This window comes from Cololabis saira, chromosome 6 (genome assembly GCF_033807715.1).
Source record: "Cololabis saira isolate AMF1-May2022 chromosome 6, fColSai1.1, whole genome shotgun sequence".
In the NCBI taxonomy this organism is placed as follows: Eukaryota; Metazoa; Chordata; class Actinopteri; order Beloniformes; family Belonidae; genus Cololabis; species Cololabis saira.
This window is the reverse complement of record NC_084592.1, coordinates 7,275,650-7,293,752: the sequence shown is the minus strand read 5'-3', so window position 1 is coordinate 7,293,752 and position 18,103 is coordinate 7,275,650. Positions and strand designations below refer to the sequence as shown.

At 39.0% G+C, this 18,103-nt stretch overlaps 1 protein-coding gene across 2 annotated transcripts in view; it reads right to left on the bottom strand.

Moving 5' to 3' along the window:
• Window positions 1-563: 563 nt before the first annotated feature.
• Window positions 564-18,103, bottom strand: part of adcy5 (adenylate cyclase 5) — a 126,379-nt gene continuing 108,839 nt past the window's right edge. For both annotated transcript variants that reach the window (XM_061723151.1, XM_061723152.1), the window contains exons 13-22: window positions 17,944-18,031; window positions 15,545-15,661; window positions 15,252-15,410; window positions 13,347-13,531; window positions 13,220-13,240; window positions 11,119-11,251; window positions 7,623-7,886; window positions 6,731-6,935; window positions 4,528-4,652; window positions 564-1,312 (exon numbers count right to left, since the gene is read on the bottom strand). In XM_061723151.1, coding sequence (XP_061579135.1) covers window positions 1,184-1,312; window positions 4,528-4,652; window positions 6,731-6,935; window positions 7,623-7,886; window positions 11,119-11,251; window positions 13,220-13,240; window positions 13,347-13,531; window positions 15,252-15,410; window positions 15,545-15,661; window positions 17,944-18,031 — 1,426 coding nt within the window. In that variant the 3' untranslated portion in view covers window positions 564-1,183. The remainder of the gene's footprint in view (window positions 1,313-4,527; window positions 4,653-6,730; window positions 6,936-7,622; window positions 7,887-11,118; window positions 11,252-13,219; window positions 13,241-13,346; window positions 13,532-15,251; window positions 15,411-15,544; window positions 15,662-17,943; window positions 18,032-18,103) is intronic.

Here is an 18,103-nt window from a genome sequence, read left to right as displayed (position 1 = left end):
CAGCATGTCTGATGGGAAGCTTTCTGTAAACTCTGTCGCAGCGTCCCCGGCGTTACAGATAACACAACCCTGGATCTAAGAGTGACCGCCACACTGATGAGATGAGACAGAAACCACTGCGACTCTGGGTTAATAGTTACGACGGAGTATTAGGGCCAAACTAAGACAAAAAATAAAACTTAAAGTCATAATATTACGAGAATAAAGTCGTAATATTTTGAGAATAAAGTCGTAATATTACGAGAATAAAGTCATAATATTAAATATATTATAAATATATAAATAGAACTTCACAAGATGCTCAGTATTCAACATTTTAACACAGGGACAAGATGCTCTTCCTGTTAGAGTTCTCATAAATTATATTCTCATAATACTACGATTTTATTCTCATAAATTACGACTTTATTCTCCTAATATTACGACTTTATTCTCGTAAAATTACGACTTTATTCTCGTAATATTACGACTTTATGCTAGTAATATTACGACTTTATTCTCGTAATATTACGACTTTATTCTATTACGACTTTATTCTCATAATATTATGACTTTATTCTCGTAATTTCCAATTTTTTTTTGTCTTAGTTTGGCCCTAATCCTCCGTCGTAGATAGTTACTGATGAAGTTGACATGGAAGAAACGTGATGCAGTGCTGGCTTGTTGTCCACATTTGAGAGACGTTTGTACCGTAACCACGACGACAGCATCGACAAATGTTAAACAGTACTGGAAATCATATGCATACACATAAAAATGTTTTGTGTTTTACATGTACATACTGTAAATATCTCAGCAGAAGAAAAGGCAGAGAAACGGAGGTTGACATAGCTTATGTCTTCCTGCGGGTTCGTCTGGGAACCCGTCAGGAAAGCTGGCAGATTGAAGCTCATGAAGTTTCCAATGGGATCTTTTTTTTCCTTTCAGACCTAGTTGGCCAAATCTGTCTTTTTAAGTTCTGACTGGACATCTTTGGTCTAAAGATTCAAGCAGGCGTGCCTTCGTCCGTGCATGAGCTGCTCTCGGGGGCTGAGCTTGCTGAGCCTGCAGATGAATCCTCTCAGGGTTCAGGAAGGTTCACAGCGGTGAGGAAAACACTGTGGTCCATCTCAGTCTGCCGTGGCCCAGCCTGCCATGACGTCAGGCGCGTGACGTCACGCGTTGGTTCATTATTTAGTAAAGGTTAACTGCTGGACGGGCCGCCGGTGAGGAAGTAGGTCATCATCTCTCCTTTGCCTTTGACTGTGACCATGCCTCGGTATTCCAGTGTGTAGTTGTAGGAGCTCAGGAGCTGGTACAGGTCTGCAGTCACCTGCAGGAAATACAAGTAGTTAAACTCTTTACTTCATAGTGGCCCTTTTTAATGAGGTCCTCACTGTATGTGAAAGGCACACGCGGGGCTGTCGCCCCGTGACACTTTTAGGGCCTGAGCACTTACAGTGCGAAGGCCCTATTGTATCTCTAGGAATTTTCCTTGTTTTTTTTTTGTTTTTTTTTCCTTCTTCCGACAAAATGAGGGCCTTTTTTCCCCCTAAACGTGCCCCAAAAGTCACCAAATTTTCACCAAATGGCTCAACAGCGCCCCCTAGAAAACTTTGTGCCTCAAGCCCCACGATACGGTTTGACGTACATGCACGAAAATCGGTACACACCTGTATCATGTTGCAACATAAAGAAAAGTCTCTTGGCGCCATGGCCGAAACCCAACAGGAAGTCGGCCATTTTCAATTAATCGTGTAATTTTGGCGCAATTTATGCCATTTCTTTGGCCGCTACTTCGCCCGAACCGTAACGTGCACCCAGGTGTGTTATACATCAAAATGTGCATCTCCATCCTGCAACGACGCACATTACTTTTCTCTTTCAAAAGCGTTACCGTGGCGACACTATACGGTATACGCCAAAAAGCGCGCACCCTTCATCTGATTGGTCGATATCTGATAGTTCCGATTTTCTGCCATAACTTTTGAATGGTTTGATATAGAGAGTTGTGGGTGGTGTCATCCGCTAAATGTCCAGGTCTGAAGAATCTACATCAAGTCATACAAGCTTCCACTGCAGCATGAACGTGCACAAGGGTGGAGGACCGTTCATCGCTGCTTGCAGCTTTAATTTTATTTTAATTTTTTTTTGTGGCACCACTTGGTTCATATTAGGTATAAACAGAAAGCATTGTATAATATTTTGTGCTGAGATTTTCACACTCACAGTTAACATTAAAAAAAAAATTGCAAGTGAATCTCCAAATGTATTTTGGGTAAAATCGTTGGTTATCCACAGCCGTCTATCAACGTCATACGTCATCATCCATCACTTGTCAACAGAGGACAGTAATCCTACAGCTTGAACATGAGTGGGAGTTAGAAACACAAAAGTGGAGCAATAAAACGCAAAGAAAAATAAAAAAGGGAGCAAGAAAAAGCCAAATTGCCCAAACTAGACGTATATTTTGTTCGCCTTAATCCTCCTGTGGGAGATGAACCACGTTGTTAGCAGAGATTCATCCCCGGACCCCCGGGAGAGTTCGCCGAGTACCTTCAAGTAGTGGTGAGTAGCCACAATACTTCAAATTGAATTTTAACTTGTATGTGAATTTTTGGGCCGCCGTGCCAATTTTACTACACTACTGTCATTAGTTGAAGTGGATGATGGTGATTTCAGAGTGATCTGGTGGATATCCGTGGTGCTGAACTCCTACAATGTCTGAAATGTATTCGTTTTATTAGGCTATGTTTTTGTTGTTCTTGTGGTTTGTTGGACTTTGTCATGTTATATCATTATATGAAGTGGGTTTCCGCTATAGTTGGTGCTGATAAATACAATCAAATGCGAGTCGTAGGGGCGGACATTCAATTATGTTACCCTGCTGCAAGTGTATTATTTTTAACAAATTTGAGAATTATCTTTCACAATCTCTAATAGGCTATGTTCTGCTCTTACATCTGGTAATGCTTGTGTGTAGGGATGATAATGAGACGGGTATTTTTGCAGCCTAGAGCCAGACGGGAGGTCATGAGTTCTGATATGTTCTACTAGTGAACGGCCTCTCATCAACTCTGCCCCTTGGTTGCAAAACAGAGGATTTAATTTGACCAATTTTTACACCTACAGCTCTAAAAAGTTGTAAAATGTTATTAAACTGAATGCTGAGATTTGGAAATCTGATAAACATTTAGTAAATACACATCAAATCAACCATCTTAAGAAATCAAATTGTGAATGTGATGGCAGCAACATGTGTTGAGAAAGTTGGGGCATTGTGATGTTTACCAGCTGCTAGCATCTCCTTCTCTTAACGACAGCCCGTTTTACATCTAACACCTCCAGACTTTCCTCTAACAGGGGTCTTGGGAGAGGAACATACGGTTCTCATCTGATACAGGATTGAAGCTGCTCAGCAGCCCCGGATCGTCTTTATTGTATTTTTCAAATCAATGAAGCACCAAATGTTTTCAATTGGTGCAGGCAACAGTCCAATCCTCGGCAGCCGCACCCTTCTACTATGAAGCCATGCTTCAGTAGCGGAAGCAGCAGCCGCTCTAGCATTGCTTTGCTGAAGGATGCAAGGTCTTCCCTGACAAAACAATGTTGCTGAACTGGCAACATGCAAATTTAGTTTTGCCTAACCACGGGACAGTTTTCCATGCAGACATTTCTCAATCATGTTTATAAATGGGTTTGTCTTCATACGATAGAGCTTTAACCTGCACATATAGATGTTACAGTGAAAACTAAACACTATACCACTAGTGCAGGGGTCGGCAACCCGCAGCTCTAGAGTCGCATGCAGCTCTTTAGTGCCGCCCTAGTGACTCCTGGAGCTTTTAAAAAAATGTTTGACCTTTTTTTTTCTTCTTTTTTTCTTTTTTCCTTTTTTCTCCTTTTTTTTCTTTTTTTTCTTCTTCTTTCCCTTTTTCCTTTCCTTTTTAATCTCGACATTTTGACTTTTTTCTCAAAATTTCAACTTTTTTCTCGAAATTTTGACTTTTTTCTTGAAGTGCATAATGAAAAAAAAATCTTCCCCCAGTTATAACTAATATAGAAACATGCAGCATGTGTTGCCTTCATTCTGAGGCTTATACAAGACTTTTCATTTTTTGCGGCTCCAGACATATTTGTTTTTAGTGTTTTTGGTCCAATACGGCTCTTTCAACATTTTGGGTTGCCGACCCCTGGTCTAGTGCATACTGATTTTGCCAAAATGCAGTACACATTGTGCAGTACACTGTATAAGGTACCAGTATACTGTATACGTTTCCAGTATACTGTACAAGTTACCAATACACTGTATAAGTTACCAGTAGGTAAGTTAACAGTATACTTTATGCTATATTGTATTTGCAGTACATACAGTAAATACGTCCTAAATGGCCAGTGACTTCTTGAAATGTTTCTGAGCCGATGAAGAGATTTGAGTTAATCCATGAATCCTTGATTCAGTGCTACATGAGGTCCAGAGATCATGGTTCTGTTCGTAAGACCTCAGTGTATATAATATTCTATCCTGGATTGTGAATATTTAGTTACCTGGATCCTCTCTGGAACGCCAGTGCTGTCCATGCGACTTGCAACATTTACTGTGTTCCCCCAGATGTCGTACTGAGGCTTCCTGGCCCCGATCACCCCGGCAACCACCGGGCCGATGTTCAGACCTGGGGAAAGAGATTAACGTCAAAACATGCAATGTACCTGGGTCAATGACGGATAAGGATTTTCAACAGGTCCATTTTAAAATAATAAAAAAAAGAATATCTATTGCAGTAGTTCAAACATTAAATTCATATAAAAATGTTAAATTAAGTGATTTCAGAGTTTTTTGTCAAGATGAATTGGCACTATCCTTAAAAAAAGTCATGTGGTGCAACCATGATTCATTAAAATAAATTAATTTCCTTAAAGGGAACCCTGCATATTAAGACATGTAGGTCTTAAAAGATAAATGTTGGTATCAATTATAACAATGTGATATAAAAAACCTTGTTGATGTCTTCGTTTTTATAAAATTTGAAAATATAATTTAACATGTAGGTCGCCATTGTTTTTTACGTTCTGGGTAGTAACGTCACACGGTGGCTCCTGCTAACCCCCGTCCACTGTTCTGACACCCAGAAACAGATCAAAACACAGCTAAACAGATGACGGCGCACCAGAAACACAGATCAAAACACAGCTAAACATTAAGGTGACGGCGCACCTACAAAAAAGTAAAATAAAATTAAAAAAAAAAGTGCAGCCCCATACAGCATGAACTATAAAAACACCATAAAACTCAGAGACTAACAGACCACACGTTTCAACTAGCAGATAACCGATGCTACAATAAAAACCCCAGCCAGATCTGGCGTCATTAAATTAAATAAAGATGTTCTTGCCTATTTGAAGCGAAGTCTGCGCCTCCCGTTTCGTCAAAGTCCCGGGCCAGTCCCCTCAGCCTCCGGTCTGTCATCACACAGCACCGAGGCCGGTTTTAGGGGGGAGAGGTGGGGGCTATGCCCACTCAAACGTGCATATTGCCCACCGGCGTCTCCATCCCGGCGGCGGCAGCGAGAGCGGAGAGCGGAGAGCGGGTGGCGGAGCGCTGCGGGCTGTAGAGCCCCGGCTACGCAGGCTACGGCGTAGCCTACGCAGGCTACGCCGTAGCCTACGCCGTCTACGCAGGAGCCTAATGCACTGGTAAGATGCGCACAACATTGATCATTTTTGCAGATCTCCCGTGCATCACAGAACTTTGATCCAGTTTCCCTGAACCGAGACGTCTTATGGGCTCCCTCGTCAGCCTCCACGGCCGGGAGAGAGCTGCTCAACTATGTTTTAGATACCTGTCCCAGTTAAACTAATGGGGCTTATCTTCCCAGAGCCACCGTCGTACGTCATCGCCCCCAGAATACATTGCGCAGGTAAAACATGGCGCCTCCCGCAGGTCAAAATATGTAATAAACATTGTAGATTTTTAAAGCAATTAGATTATTTTATGTGTTTCTAACAACATATTTTAGTATAAGAGAACAATTGTGGCTAATTAGGGACTACATGTCTTAATATGCAGGGTTCCCTTTAACATATTGTTAAGTTTTCAGTATTATACAAAAATGGTTGTTTTTTTAATGGTCGCGTCACATGATATCAGTCAAACTTTGTTTGTATATTATGATGGAAATATAAATACAAATGTGTTGCAATCTTACACACTACAAGATACTTCAGAAATCATGCCAGATAGAAGAAGATTGATTTAAATACATTTAGAGTGATTTCAAAAAAAGTTTTCAAAACAAGAGTCCTGGTCGGACGGTCGCACCACATGACATTTTGATGCTTAAAACAACAGCAAAATCCCAAATAACTAGTATTTTTTGTAAAATTCAAGTGAGTCCATATGTGGGACAGGTAGGTCATATATCTGGTATTTTTTTATCCATTCAAACCTTTTTTGAATTGAAAAAAATCTGTTTTTCAGAAAATATAGGCGTCACGTCATTGACCCACCTACAGTAATCATCAACACAATAACAAACAATAAGTATGTGGCTCTAATTTCCCTGGAAATATCTGGTTTAAGAGTAAAAGGCAGACACATTGAGCTCCAGCTCGGCCGCTGATGGAAGTGTGTGTCTTCAGGGTCATCAGTAACACTTATTTGAGATGAGGTCGATAACAATCTCACACCGTCTGCACCCTGGCTGGATGCACAGAGCAGCAACACACACTTTCTTTTTTTAAACTTGCACACCTATTTTCATCTTGAAGTTGTTAAAGGAGTGTTCATTGATGTATTTCATCTGGTCCATCATCCTCATGGCGTAGTCGGCCAGCGCTCGGATGTGTGAGCGGCCGGCCTTGTCGTACGTGGAGTCGTTGAGGCCGGAGGCCGCCATGTAGGTGGAGCCGATCGTCTTGATCTTCTCCAGCTGCCGGAACTGATCCTCGCTGATTATCTAAGGATAGCGGGAGAGAGAAAGTTCAATCACTTCAACTGCTTGTGAGGTTTGGAGAGCAAGTTCATCTCATCTCCTCTTTTTTCAACAATACACTGCAAAAACTGAAAATCTTACTAGGAATATTTGTCTTATTTCTAGTTAAAATGTCTCTTTTTTAGTCAAAAAAAATCTCATTACAGTTAAAACAAGAGTCATCACCAGAAAAATAACTTGTTATTTGACCATTTTCAAGTAAATTTTCACTAGATTTATCTTCTCATTACAAGCAAAAAAATCTTGTTCCACTGGCAGATTTTTCTACTTATTTTAAGTGAAAATCTACTTGAAACAGGTGAAAATTGTTGTTTTTTTTCCAGTGATGAGTCTTGTTTTAAGTGTAATGAGATTGTTTTTGACTAAAAATTTGACATTTTAACTAGAAATAAGACAAATATTCTTGTTAAGATTTTGAGTTTTTGCAGTTTTTGCAGATGTAGGGTGGTAGCCTCAAGAAAGTGGTATCAAAAATATATGCCTGTATACAATCTCACAGGAATCACTCCACATTATACATAAACACTAAATGGGAAAAGGAAACAAACATCATAATAACAGAGGAAGAGTGGCTGAATATAATATATGTAAGGTACAATCCACCGGGGGGGCAGGTTTGGATCCCCACATCTTTGTATACGGAGACGTTACCTCATCAAAGTCAGCAATGATTTCGTTGAGCAGTCTCAGACACTCCACTCCCTCGTTGTTGGCCTCCAGCTCCACGTAGAACTCAGAGAAGTTACTGATGGAGGCGAACATGACGGCCACGCACTCACAGGACTGGTAGTAGAGCTCGTCGTTGCGGCGTTCCCGCTGGAGGAAGTGAGCCGCCACGTCTTTGGGCAGGATGTTGTGCAGCAGCCGGCGGTTGTAAGCCTGCAGCTCCTCCATCTCCTCCTTCTCCTCCGTGGCCTGGTTAGAGGTGCACAGAAACACCACTTACAGTCTCTTACTGGATGTTGACATGAAAAAGCAGCCACAACAAAGACGGGTACACTACTAAAATAGATTAGACAAATGAAATTAGACAATGAGCTCAGTCTTGGACAGATTTAGCTGAAGGTGACGGCCCTTCATCCAAGCAGAGATATCAGAAAGACAGGCCGATATTCACATTGAGACGGCCGTGTCACCAGGGAAGGAAATACGTTAGGGGTTCATTATTTTGGGTTTCATCAATGCAACACCAGTCCGTTACAAACAGCACAAACAGCCATAATCAACATTCTGCCTTGTTTGGTGTGTTAATGAGTCCAAAGAGCAGGGAATTGTTGCTCCACATTTGGAGGTAGAAACAGACGGAGAACAAACGAGGGGTGAGTATTTAGGTGCTGAGCTGAGGCAGAATGGGACGTTTTAATCAACACGGAACCGGCGCTGAACCACTTCTGTCTCCGAGGGCAACAAGTAAAAAATCTAGTTGGAGCTAATTATGTGTGACCACTCTGGGAAAATGTCTGTAGATGTATGAAGGAAAAAGATAACAGAGCAGGAGATGGAAGAAATCCTGTCTTTTCCTCCATATTTGAAAACCTTTTTCATTCAATCCATTAAGGTTGCAAAACTACATTTCCTTCTCCCATTATGTTTGTATTTGTACCTGTTTTATTGGGGCGGGGGGGGGGGGGGGGGGGGGGATCTGGCCAATGTTATGATTAATATTATATCCAGGGTGTGATTTGTGAAAAAACCAGAGGGGGGGGTATTTTTGTGAAATATTTTTATTCAGAAAAATTACCACACAACAGCGGGCCAACAGTATAGGCATGAAAACTTGTTTCTTGTGTAAACATTACACTTAAGCTACATAACATATGCGGTAGGCCTATTTTTAACATGAACTGAACCACTTGCATTTACAGAAATATTTTCTCCTAATACTGTTTTTAAATGTGCCAAATAAAAATAGATAAAACAAATTAATATTTTTTTAATTCTTTCTCGATATCAGTTTAACAGAAAACATGGGAGCTCTCCTCAGCAGGGGAGATGCTGCTGTCCACCATTCGATCAGCAATGTCAGATCTGGTTTCATCTTCTGTCGCATTTTTTCTCTGGATTTTTGGTTGTGATCCTGTAAAATATGAGGATATGCTGCTCTGGATTCTTTTAATTTTTTCATTCATTTGACTGACTGTATCTTTTATTTTGGCGGGCCGAAAGTCGGAATTTTGGAATGCAAGAAGATCCGGTTGGTTTTCAAAATAAAACTGCTTTCTGTGGGCGCGACTCGCTCCCGGTATCAAAATCCCAGCACAAACAGTGAATGAACACGGACTCTGTGTATTTTGGTTGTTATTACTTGTTAATAATTACGATGTAATGGTGAAAATACTTTGGGTGGGGGAAAAAAATTTTGTCCCCATCGAGGATAAAAATAATTCAGCAGAGGGTAGGAGGTGTAAACCAGAGGGGGGGGGGATCCCCACCATCCCTTCGGGCAAATCGCACCCTGATTATATCCCATATTTTGTTTAATCCAGAAGCAGCAATAATTAGACAGAAATCACAATATATACACTTTTTCTCTGATTGTTGTTCATAGAAACAACACATTTAAAAAATAATTTATCTTTATCTTATTACTTTTTGCTCAGGTGTGTTCATATAGTTGGCGGAATGAGAAAAAAATGATTTCATCAAATTGCTTGGTTGTGCTGGAAAAACGGGCAAAAGACACTTTTGTTGCACATTCTTATAGCCTCTATACGTTTTGACATAGTAATGGAAAAAAGCAGCCAGAATGCTCTGAATTCTAAGGGTTAAGAATGGTTTTTAAATTGTATTTTAAATGTTCAAAGATCCAGATTATGGAGGCTGAGAAATGTCAGAACCGGGGTACACGGCATTTTAGATTAAACGGCACAAAGGAACTTCTGCACTTGTGCGTCAGGGGGTTTCCCTTTAGCACCGTCAGAGATTAACTCATGTTCAGACTCCTTCTTCCTCTGGTGTCTAAGTCCCGTCTGCTATGATGTCCACCATAGCTTTCATGAGGTAGTTTACCCAGTTGCTGCAAAAGACAACCAGCAAACTTACTTTGGACGTTTTTTTTGTCGATTGTAGAGGCGGCAAACCACGAGAGCTGGATGACACTTCTTAAAAGTGATCAAATATTCCTTCAAATGAAACTGCAATGTTAAGTCTTTATTTAAAAATTACCTTTTTTATTTATTTTAACTCTAAAATGTTGTTAGTTCCCTACGAAGCTCCCAGACCCCTGAGGGCATCTGGATCTGGTTTGTTGTGTGTCCCACACTGCAAAACTCAAAATCTTACCAGGAATATTTGTTTTATTTCTAGTTAAAATGTCTCATTTTTAGTCAAAAATCTCATTACACTTAAAACAAGAGTCATTACCAGAAAAATAACTTGTTATTTGACAATTTTCACCTGTTTCAAGTAAATTTTCACTTGAAATAAGTAGAAAAATTTGTCAGTGGAACAAGATTTATCTTCTCATTACAAGCAAAAAAATCTTGTTCCACTGGCAGATTTTTCTACTTATTTTAAGTGAAAATCTACTTAAAACAGGTGAAAATTGTTGTTTTTTCCAGTGATGAGTCTTGTTTTAAGTGTAATGAGATTTTTTTGACTAAAAATGAGACATTTTAAGTAGAAATAAGACAAATATTCTTGTTAAGATTTTGAGTTTTTGCAGTGCAAGAACCAGAACCAAGCAAGGTGAGGCAGCGTTCAGTTATTCTGCTCCTCACCGGTGGAACAAACTTCCTGTAGAACTGAGGTCTGCTGCAACTGTAGATCCTTTAAATCAGGACTAAAAACATTACTGTTTACTGAAGCGTACTCTTAAATTAAATACTTACCTGCTGTATTCTACTGCCCTTACTTTTCAACAACTTGTGCTTCTTATTATTTTACCTCTTTTCTTATCATTTTATTTCATTTTATTTGTTATTTACTGTTTAATTGTGTCTTGCTGCTTTTAATGTTGATGTAAAGCACTTTGAATTACCTTGTTTTGAATTGTGCTATACAAATAGACTTGCCTTTCATTGCCTCAAATCACTATAATACATGTTGAAATGCACACGATGATACAATATTACGGATTGTCATGACCAGAAGGGACAGCCCATCTTGCAGGATTCCTTCATGGATCCCACGTGAATGCAACACTGACCTGCAGCTTCCAGAGGAAGTCCAGTCTGGCCGTGGACTCCACCTGCTGGGCGTGAAGGTAGAGGGCGAGGACGAAGACGGTGATCACCACGGGGGTCATGATCTTCAGGGGAACCTTGGTGTCTACCACACAGCTGGAGGGTAGCACACACACACACACACACACACACACACACACACACAGCCGTTACGTTTCACTTGACCCAAAATACAACCTAAATCCGGAAAAAGTACAGACAATTTCCAAAATACAAAAAATAAAAATAAAGAAACAAAGAAAGAAAGAAAGGAAAAAAAAGTTTTTACATCTTCTTTTATTGCATTTCAGGGCTGCAACACATTTAAAAAAAAGAGGTTGTGACAGTTAAGCTTTTATCTCCGTTGTCACGTTGACGTATACTGTATAGAGGAAACCAACAGAACAGGGCCGTCCTTGTGGCATTCTTCTTAATGACCATTCCACACATCTTTTCTGATGGATGTGAGTGGAACTTCATACCAACTGAGATTAGAAACCAATCAAATTATGCTTCTTTTAAATTTTATCTAAAAAAGTGGTTAATTAGTGGCCAGGCCTGTCAACATTAAATTTTAGTGCGTAATTTTCCTGGCTGGCTGCCCTGCCTGTCATGTTGCCTATTAGTTTGTCTAGTTACACTGTTGCTTTTTGTGCATGGCTTTTTATTCTGTGTTTAGTGCTTTTGTCTGGTTTGTTTTTGGCCTGTTAGTATGTTACTGTGTCTTGTGTTATTAATGTTGATGTTACTGTTGCTGCTTCATGTTGTTTCTGTTTTCGTTTGTAGCAATTGTCTGTTGTTGAGCTTATGTTAACCTGTGTGTGTATGTATTTTAGCTTAGTCTCTTACCTTTTAATCTTTATTCTGATGTAGCCTTCTTATTTGGAAATGTTTTATTGATTATATCTTAATAATTTTTCTTTTAGGTTGACTATTTTACACCAGTCCAGGGACAGCAGATGCAAAATAGCCTTTTTGGCTAATTCTGGCATATTTTACATGTGTTTAAATGTATTATTAATGTGCATTGTCCCTGATAACGAAACCTTTAAATAAATAAATAATAAATAAATGGAGACGGGTCAGGGCTGAAGGTCCAGTTTCCTCCTGTTCCTCAGCCATGTCTTTGTCATTTACGTAAAATGTGATTTTACACTGTCTTGTTAAAAATGCATGAGTGCCTGAGAAAAAAAGACGTGGTCTTGATGGCAGCATATGTTACTGTAAAATCTCAATGAGCTTTTCTGCATTTTCTGCCAGGGCCACTGATACTGATGAGTGTGACCAGAGAACATGTTGATCTAAGCCCAGAGATGGTAATGCTGCCTCTGGATGAGGCTTCTTCTCCAGCTTAGGATTGCACATCTGCGACTCCTCCTCACTACTTCAATGGCTAAATTATACTATGTACTATACAGGGAGAAATATGTAGATTGCTTCCAAAATGGAAAAAAAAAAAGTAATGCCAATATTTCCTTGAGGAAGACTGTTTTTAAACATTTGTTGATAAAGTGAAAAGCCTTTGTCTATTCTTGCTTTTGAAAGAGCCAGCTTTTCACTGCTACTACTTTTGGAACCATTATCATCATCATTATAATCACCTGCTTGCAATAACATCATTATTCTTTCCTTTCACGGCTTAATTAATACTGAATTACTTGTGCACCAACGTTTTTGGAGTGTGTCACAGGACTGAAATACAAAGCTGGATGTTTGTTAGCAAACGCAATGAAAAAAACAATTAAAGAATTAAATATTTTTACTGTTTGCAAAGAAATAAAAATGACAAATGTAAGAATAACTTTTTTCTTTAAATGAGCATTTTCCATGTCGTACAAACTTCTTCTGAATTGGGGTTGGTGATATGCTGCAGATGTTAAAGGGATTTAAAGGGAGACTATCCAGGATCATTATGCACAAACAGGCTGCACCTTAAATCTTGGCTCATTAGCGTTAGCATCTGTTGCCAGCAGGTCATTATAGTTACATTTGTGCCAGCAAAGTGATAACGATGCTGTTAGTTTAACAGATGACAGAGGCAAAGCTTTGGGTCTGGGCCGTAATAGAAGCTGCAGTCAGTCTCACCTTGTTCCGTTTATGTGCTCGCTGTGCGGAGAGGAAGAAGAGAAGAGCTGGTCAGGTTAGGATATCTGTGGTCAAAGACTCATCAATTACAGATGTGACACCAGGCGGCGGTACTGAGGAGACTCACGCAGAGCTGATGGCGTTGGCCATGACCAGCAGGTCCTGGTTGTCAAACAGGCTCATCTTAGGAACCTCCATGATGAGAAGGTAGAGCAGCTCGATGAAGAGCATGAGGAAGAGTTTCCCAATGCTGCTGACCTGCAGGAAGACGGAGGAGGCCAGCAGGCTCAGCAGCACGCACGACGAGAAGTACTGAGGGGAGGATGGGAAAAGTATTCTTAGATGATCTCTAAACAGAATGAGAGCCATTTGGAAGAAATGGAGAGGGTGTGGTCAACCCACCGCTTGGCCACTCAACTTTGAATTTAGACATTGCTGTGCTCAATTTTACTTTCATAACTGCAATTACTGTCCCTTAGTACGGAAGAGTATTAGGGCCAGGCAGGAGAAAAATAAAAATAATACTTTAGGGGTGGAAGATTTTTTTTTCATTATGCACTTCGAGAAAAAAGTCGAAATGTCGAGAAAAAAGTTGAAATGTCGAGAAAAAAGTCGAAATATCGAGAAAAAAGTCGAAATATCGAGAAAAAAGTCGAAATGTTGAGAAAAAGTCGAAATGTTGAGAAAAAAGTTGAAATGTCGAGAAAAAAGTCGAAATGTATTTCAACTTTATTCTCGAAATTCCGACTTTATTCACGAAATTTCGACTTTATTCACGAAATTTCGACTTTATTCATGAAATTGTATTTCAACATTAATGTCGACATTTCGACTTTTTTCTCGAAATTGTATTTCAACATTAATCTCGACATTTCGACTTTTTTCTCGACATTTCGACTTTTTTCTCGAAGTGCACAATAAAAAAAAATCTTCTCCTCTCAAGTATTTTTTCTCCTGCATGGCCCTAATACTCTTCCGTACCCTTAGCACCCATTTGTTCTGCTTTTAAAATGAAATCCCTCTTCTGGAGATGCACAGTAAAATCTCAGGACAATTACTGTGTTTCTGTAGTTATATTTATATTTTTGCTGCAGTGGAGTGATGGTTTAAGAGAGACAAAAACATGTTCAGCATGGCCTTCATGGATTTAAGTATTCAATTGCAAAAAAAAAGCTTTACATGGCATGTGGAATGACTCCCTGATGTCCACTTTAGTGGCTAATGGTCAACTACACCATCCAAACCCCTGCGTGTACTAGAGCCATCCATTACTGAGACCTCTATGCACATCAGGGTTAAAAGACACATATAAGATAATCTAATGCACCTAATTGCTCTTAAAAGTGTTTTTTCCAAACAAGACATTAAAGATTGATTTGCTGTACAAATCTTTTTATTTCCTCCATGTACTTGTGTCATAAAAGGAATAAGCCACAACATTTTCTGTTCTGCTGACATTTTGCTTCATGTTTTTGTGGCCGAGTTGTGATGAGTTTAGGAAATAAAAATACCTAAACATTTACATCAATCATATTGTACGGAAGAGTATTAGGGCCAGGCAGGAGAAAAAATATTTGAGAGGGAAAGATTTTTTTTTTATTGTGCACTTCGAGAAAAAAGTCGAAATGTCGAGAAAAAAGTTGAAATGTCGAGATTAATGTTGAAATACAATTTCAAGAATAAAGTCGAAATTTCGTGAATAAAGTTGAAATTTCGTCTTTTTTCTCAACATTTCAACTATATTCACAAAAGTTTGACTTTTTTCTTGAAATTATACTTCAACATTAATCTCGACATTTTCCACTTTTTTCTCGACATTTCCACTTTTTTCTCAAAGTGCATAATGAAAAATAATCTTCCTCCTCTAAAATGTTATTCTTATTTTTCTCCTGCCTGGCCCTAATACTCTGTATTGTAATGTATTGTACTGTACTGTAATATTGTGATTACTGCACATGATTTCAAATGTGTGATTCAAAACTGTCCTGAGCAATAAAGTAGTGTTGTAAACACTAGGACAGGCCGGCCGTACCTCAGGAAAGCTGCAGATGAGCCCGTCGTCTCCGCAGGGGCTGCGCTGCGTGTCCAGGCTGTAGTTGAGAGACGCAGCGTGGCAGGCGTTCACACTCTCCAGGCTGATGTTCAGCTCCAGCTGGATGCAGCTCCGCAGGTCGTGGTCGCTGCAGGCGAACTGAACCAGGTCAAATGTTACTGACAACAATAAGATATATGTCTTATATTCATGAAAATCCCCTTTAGTTTCAACACTGACTCTATCAACAGTGTTATTGTTGCTCTTTGGGGTGATGGTGTTAACAAACTTACAATGTTGATGAAGGCAGAGAGAAAGACGATGGTGATGGTGAAGACACCCACCAGGGTGCTGTTGAGTCTGGACTGGACGATCGTCTTAGACAGAGTTTGCAGAGGTATCGGGAAGATCTAACAGGATGAGAAAATATCAGTCCTTCAATGTCCCTACGGACAGGAACATGGACTATTTTGTGTTTTTAGGTAACTCTGAACTAACAAAAATGAGCTGTGGAGTTCCCCAAGGTTCCATTTTGGAGCCTCTGTTGTTCAACATACCATAACTATGCAGACGACACACAGATCTGTATAATTATCTCACCAGGAAACTATAATCTAATTCAAACTCTGATCAAATGGGTTGATCAAATTAAAGAGTGAATGTGGCAGAAGCTTTGTCAGTTAAATGAAGACAAAACAGAAACAATAGTGTTTGGAGACGAGGATGAAAGTCAGTCCTAATGAGACCAGGAGACCAGAGTCCTCACTGAGACCAGGATACTGGACCTTATAAGTCCAGTTCTTAGATCTTTACTGGCTTCCTGTCTGTCCGTCAGAACAGATGTTAAATCCAGCTGCTGGTTCATAAATCTCTGAAAGGTCTCGGACCAAAATCCATCTCTGATCTGGTCCAGGAACCAACCAGAACCCTCAGGTCGTCACGGTTACGCCTACTTTCTGTTCCCAGAGTTAGAACCAAACTCAGAGGCAGCGTTCAGCTTTTATGATCCTCACCTGTGGAACAAACTCCCAGAATGCATCAGGGCTGCTGAAACACACAGTTGCTTTAAGTCGAGGTTGAAAACCTTTTTACTTATTGCTGCATTTCAATAATCTCACATAATGCACTGCAACTTTTATTTCTCTTATTTCATCTGATTTATCCATTCTTTTAAACTTATGTCTGTCTTTCTTTATTTGTTTACTATGCTTTTAAACTCTTTTTAATGTTTTTATGTATGCACATTGAATGATCTTGAACATGAAATCTGATATTCAAATAAATGAGTGATGAGTGAAATGATGATGACGACATTTTCTCTTTGTTTAGTGACTAAAAGATTTGGCTCATAATTGTGAAAATGCACCATATCTTTTCCTCCATTTCTAGATCTTTCCTGCTGCTCGTGACTCATGGACTACAGTGAGAACATGCGTTAGAAAGGTTTATGGTATGGCTGCAATAATTACTCAGTGAGAAAAACATCTTATAGAAAGTAGGGAAAAGATGGTTGACGTGGAGATATTTTCAGTCTGCTTCACCGTGCTGAAGAGTAACTACGATAAAGGGCAGCGCTAAAAAACAAATGTAATCACAGACAGATTTGCTGAATGATTTTCCCGTCTCGTGAGGACGATGCGGTTTCCACGGCCTCCATGTGTGCTGATAAGCAGTAAAAAAGATGAAGTTGTGGAACTAAAAAGGATTTGATTACCTCTGAAACTATAACGTGAACAGTATTGATTTCTTCCTTCACTTTACACATTATTAATAAATGTAGATATATAGATTTATATTATGGATATAAATATGTTATATGTAGGTATGTATATGGATATATTGAGTTATATTATACGTACTGTACAATATTTATATATCTATATCTCTATTAATATATACTGATTTATAGTTATATGTAGATATGTCGATATATAGATTTATAGTAATTTTTATGTATATAATTGGGGGTAAATATATGAACCAGTATATAAAGCATATCTACTCTTATATAGTTATTCAAGTATATTATTATATCATTGCTGTCTATTGTTCTCTATTATATTGTAGTATTATAGTAAAGTAATGATAATGTAATACTATGCATTATAATTACTTCTATTAGTACATACATACATAGTAGCACAACTAAATGCCGGGCGTTTGTTTTGTTTTCTTTTTTTTGCTTAGATTTTTTTTGTTTTTGACTATATTTATATATAGATATAATTGAGTATTACATTGCTATATTGAATAGTTATTAAAGTAGGGGTGTTTGGTTATGTGTGTTTTATAAGTAAGCTTATTGAAACTCTTGTTACATGTAAGAATGTATGTAAGATTGAGGGGTAGGACTCGATAAGTGGTTTGTATTTTATTTTTTTACTTTTTTGTATTCTTTTTTTAACATGCATGTTCGAAATAAAATCTTCAAAGTAAAAAAAAAATGTAAAAAAAAATGATAAAATACTTTTCTCCGTGACATCTGATATTGAACTGCTATCCATGAGAAGCCAATGACTAAAAGAAAGTAACTATTGTTCTTCTCAACATTTGAGATGGACATTGTGCACGTGTGCAACCATGTGGTTATAAAAGCTCCTCCTGGATGTTATTGCATTCCAGAGTTTTATATCTGCACAGAAATGCCACGCGTAGTCAGAAGTTTCCTTCATTCCGAGCAGAGACTTCTCACCCTGAAGCAGCAGTAAACCGCTGAGATGAACATGACGGCCATCAGGATGATGAAGCAGGTGACGAAGAAGCCGATCATCAGGACGGAGCTGCAAACACAAACACATGGGATTAATCACAGCAAATCCTGATGGCTGGTTTGGTTTGTGGTTTTAGTTTGA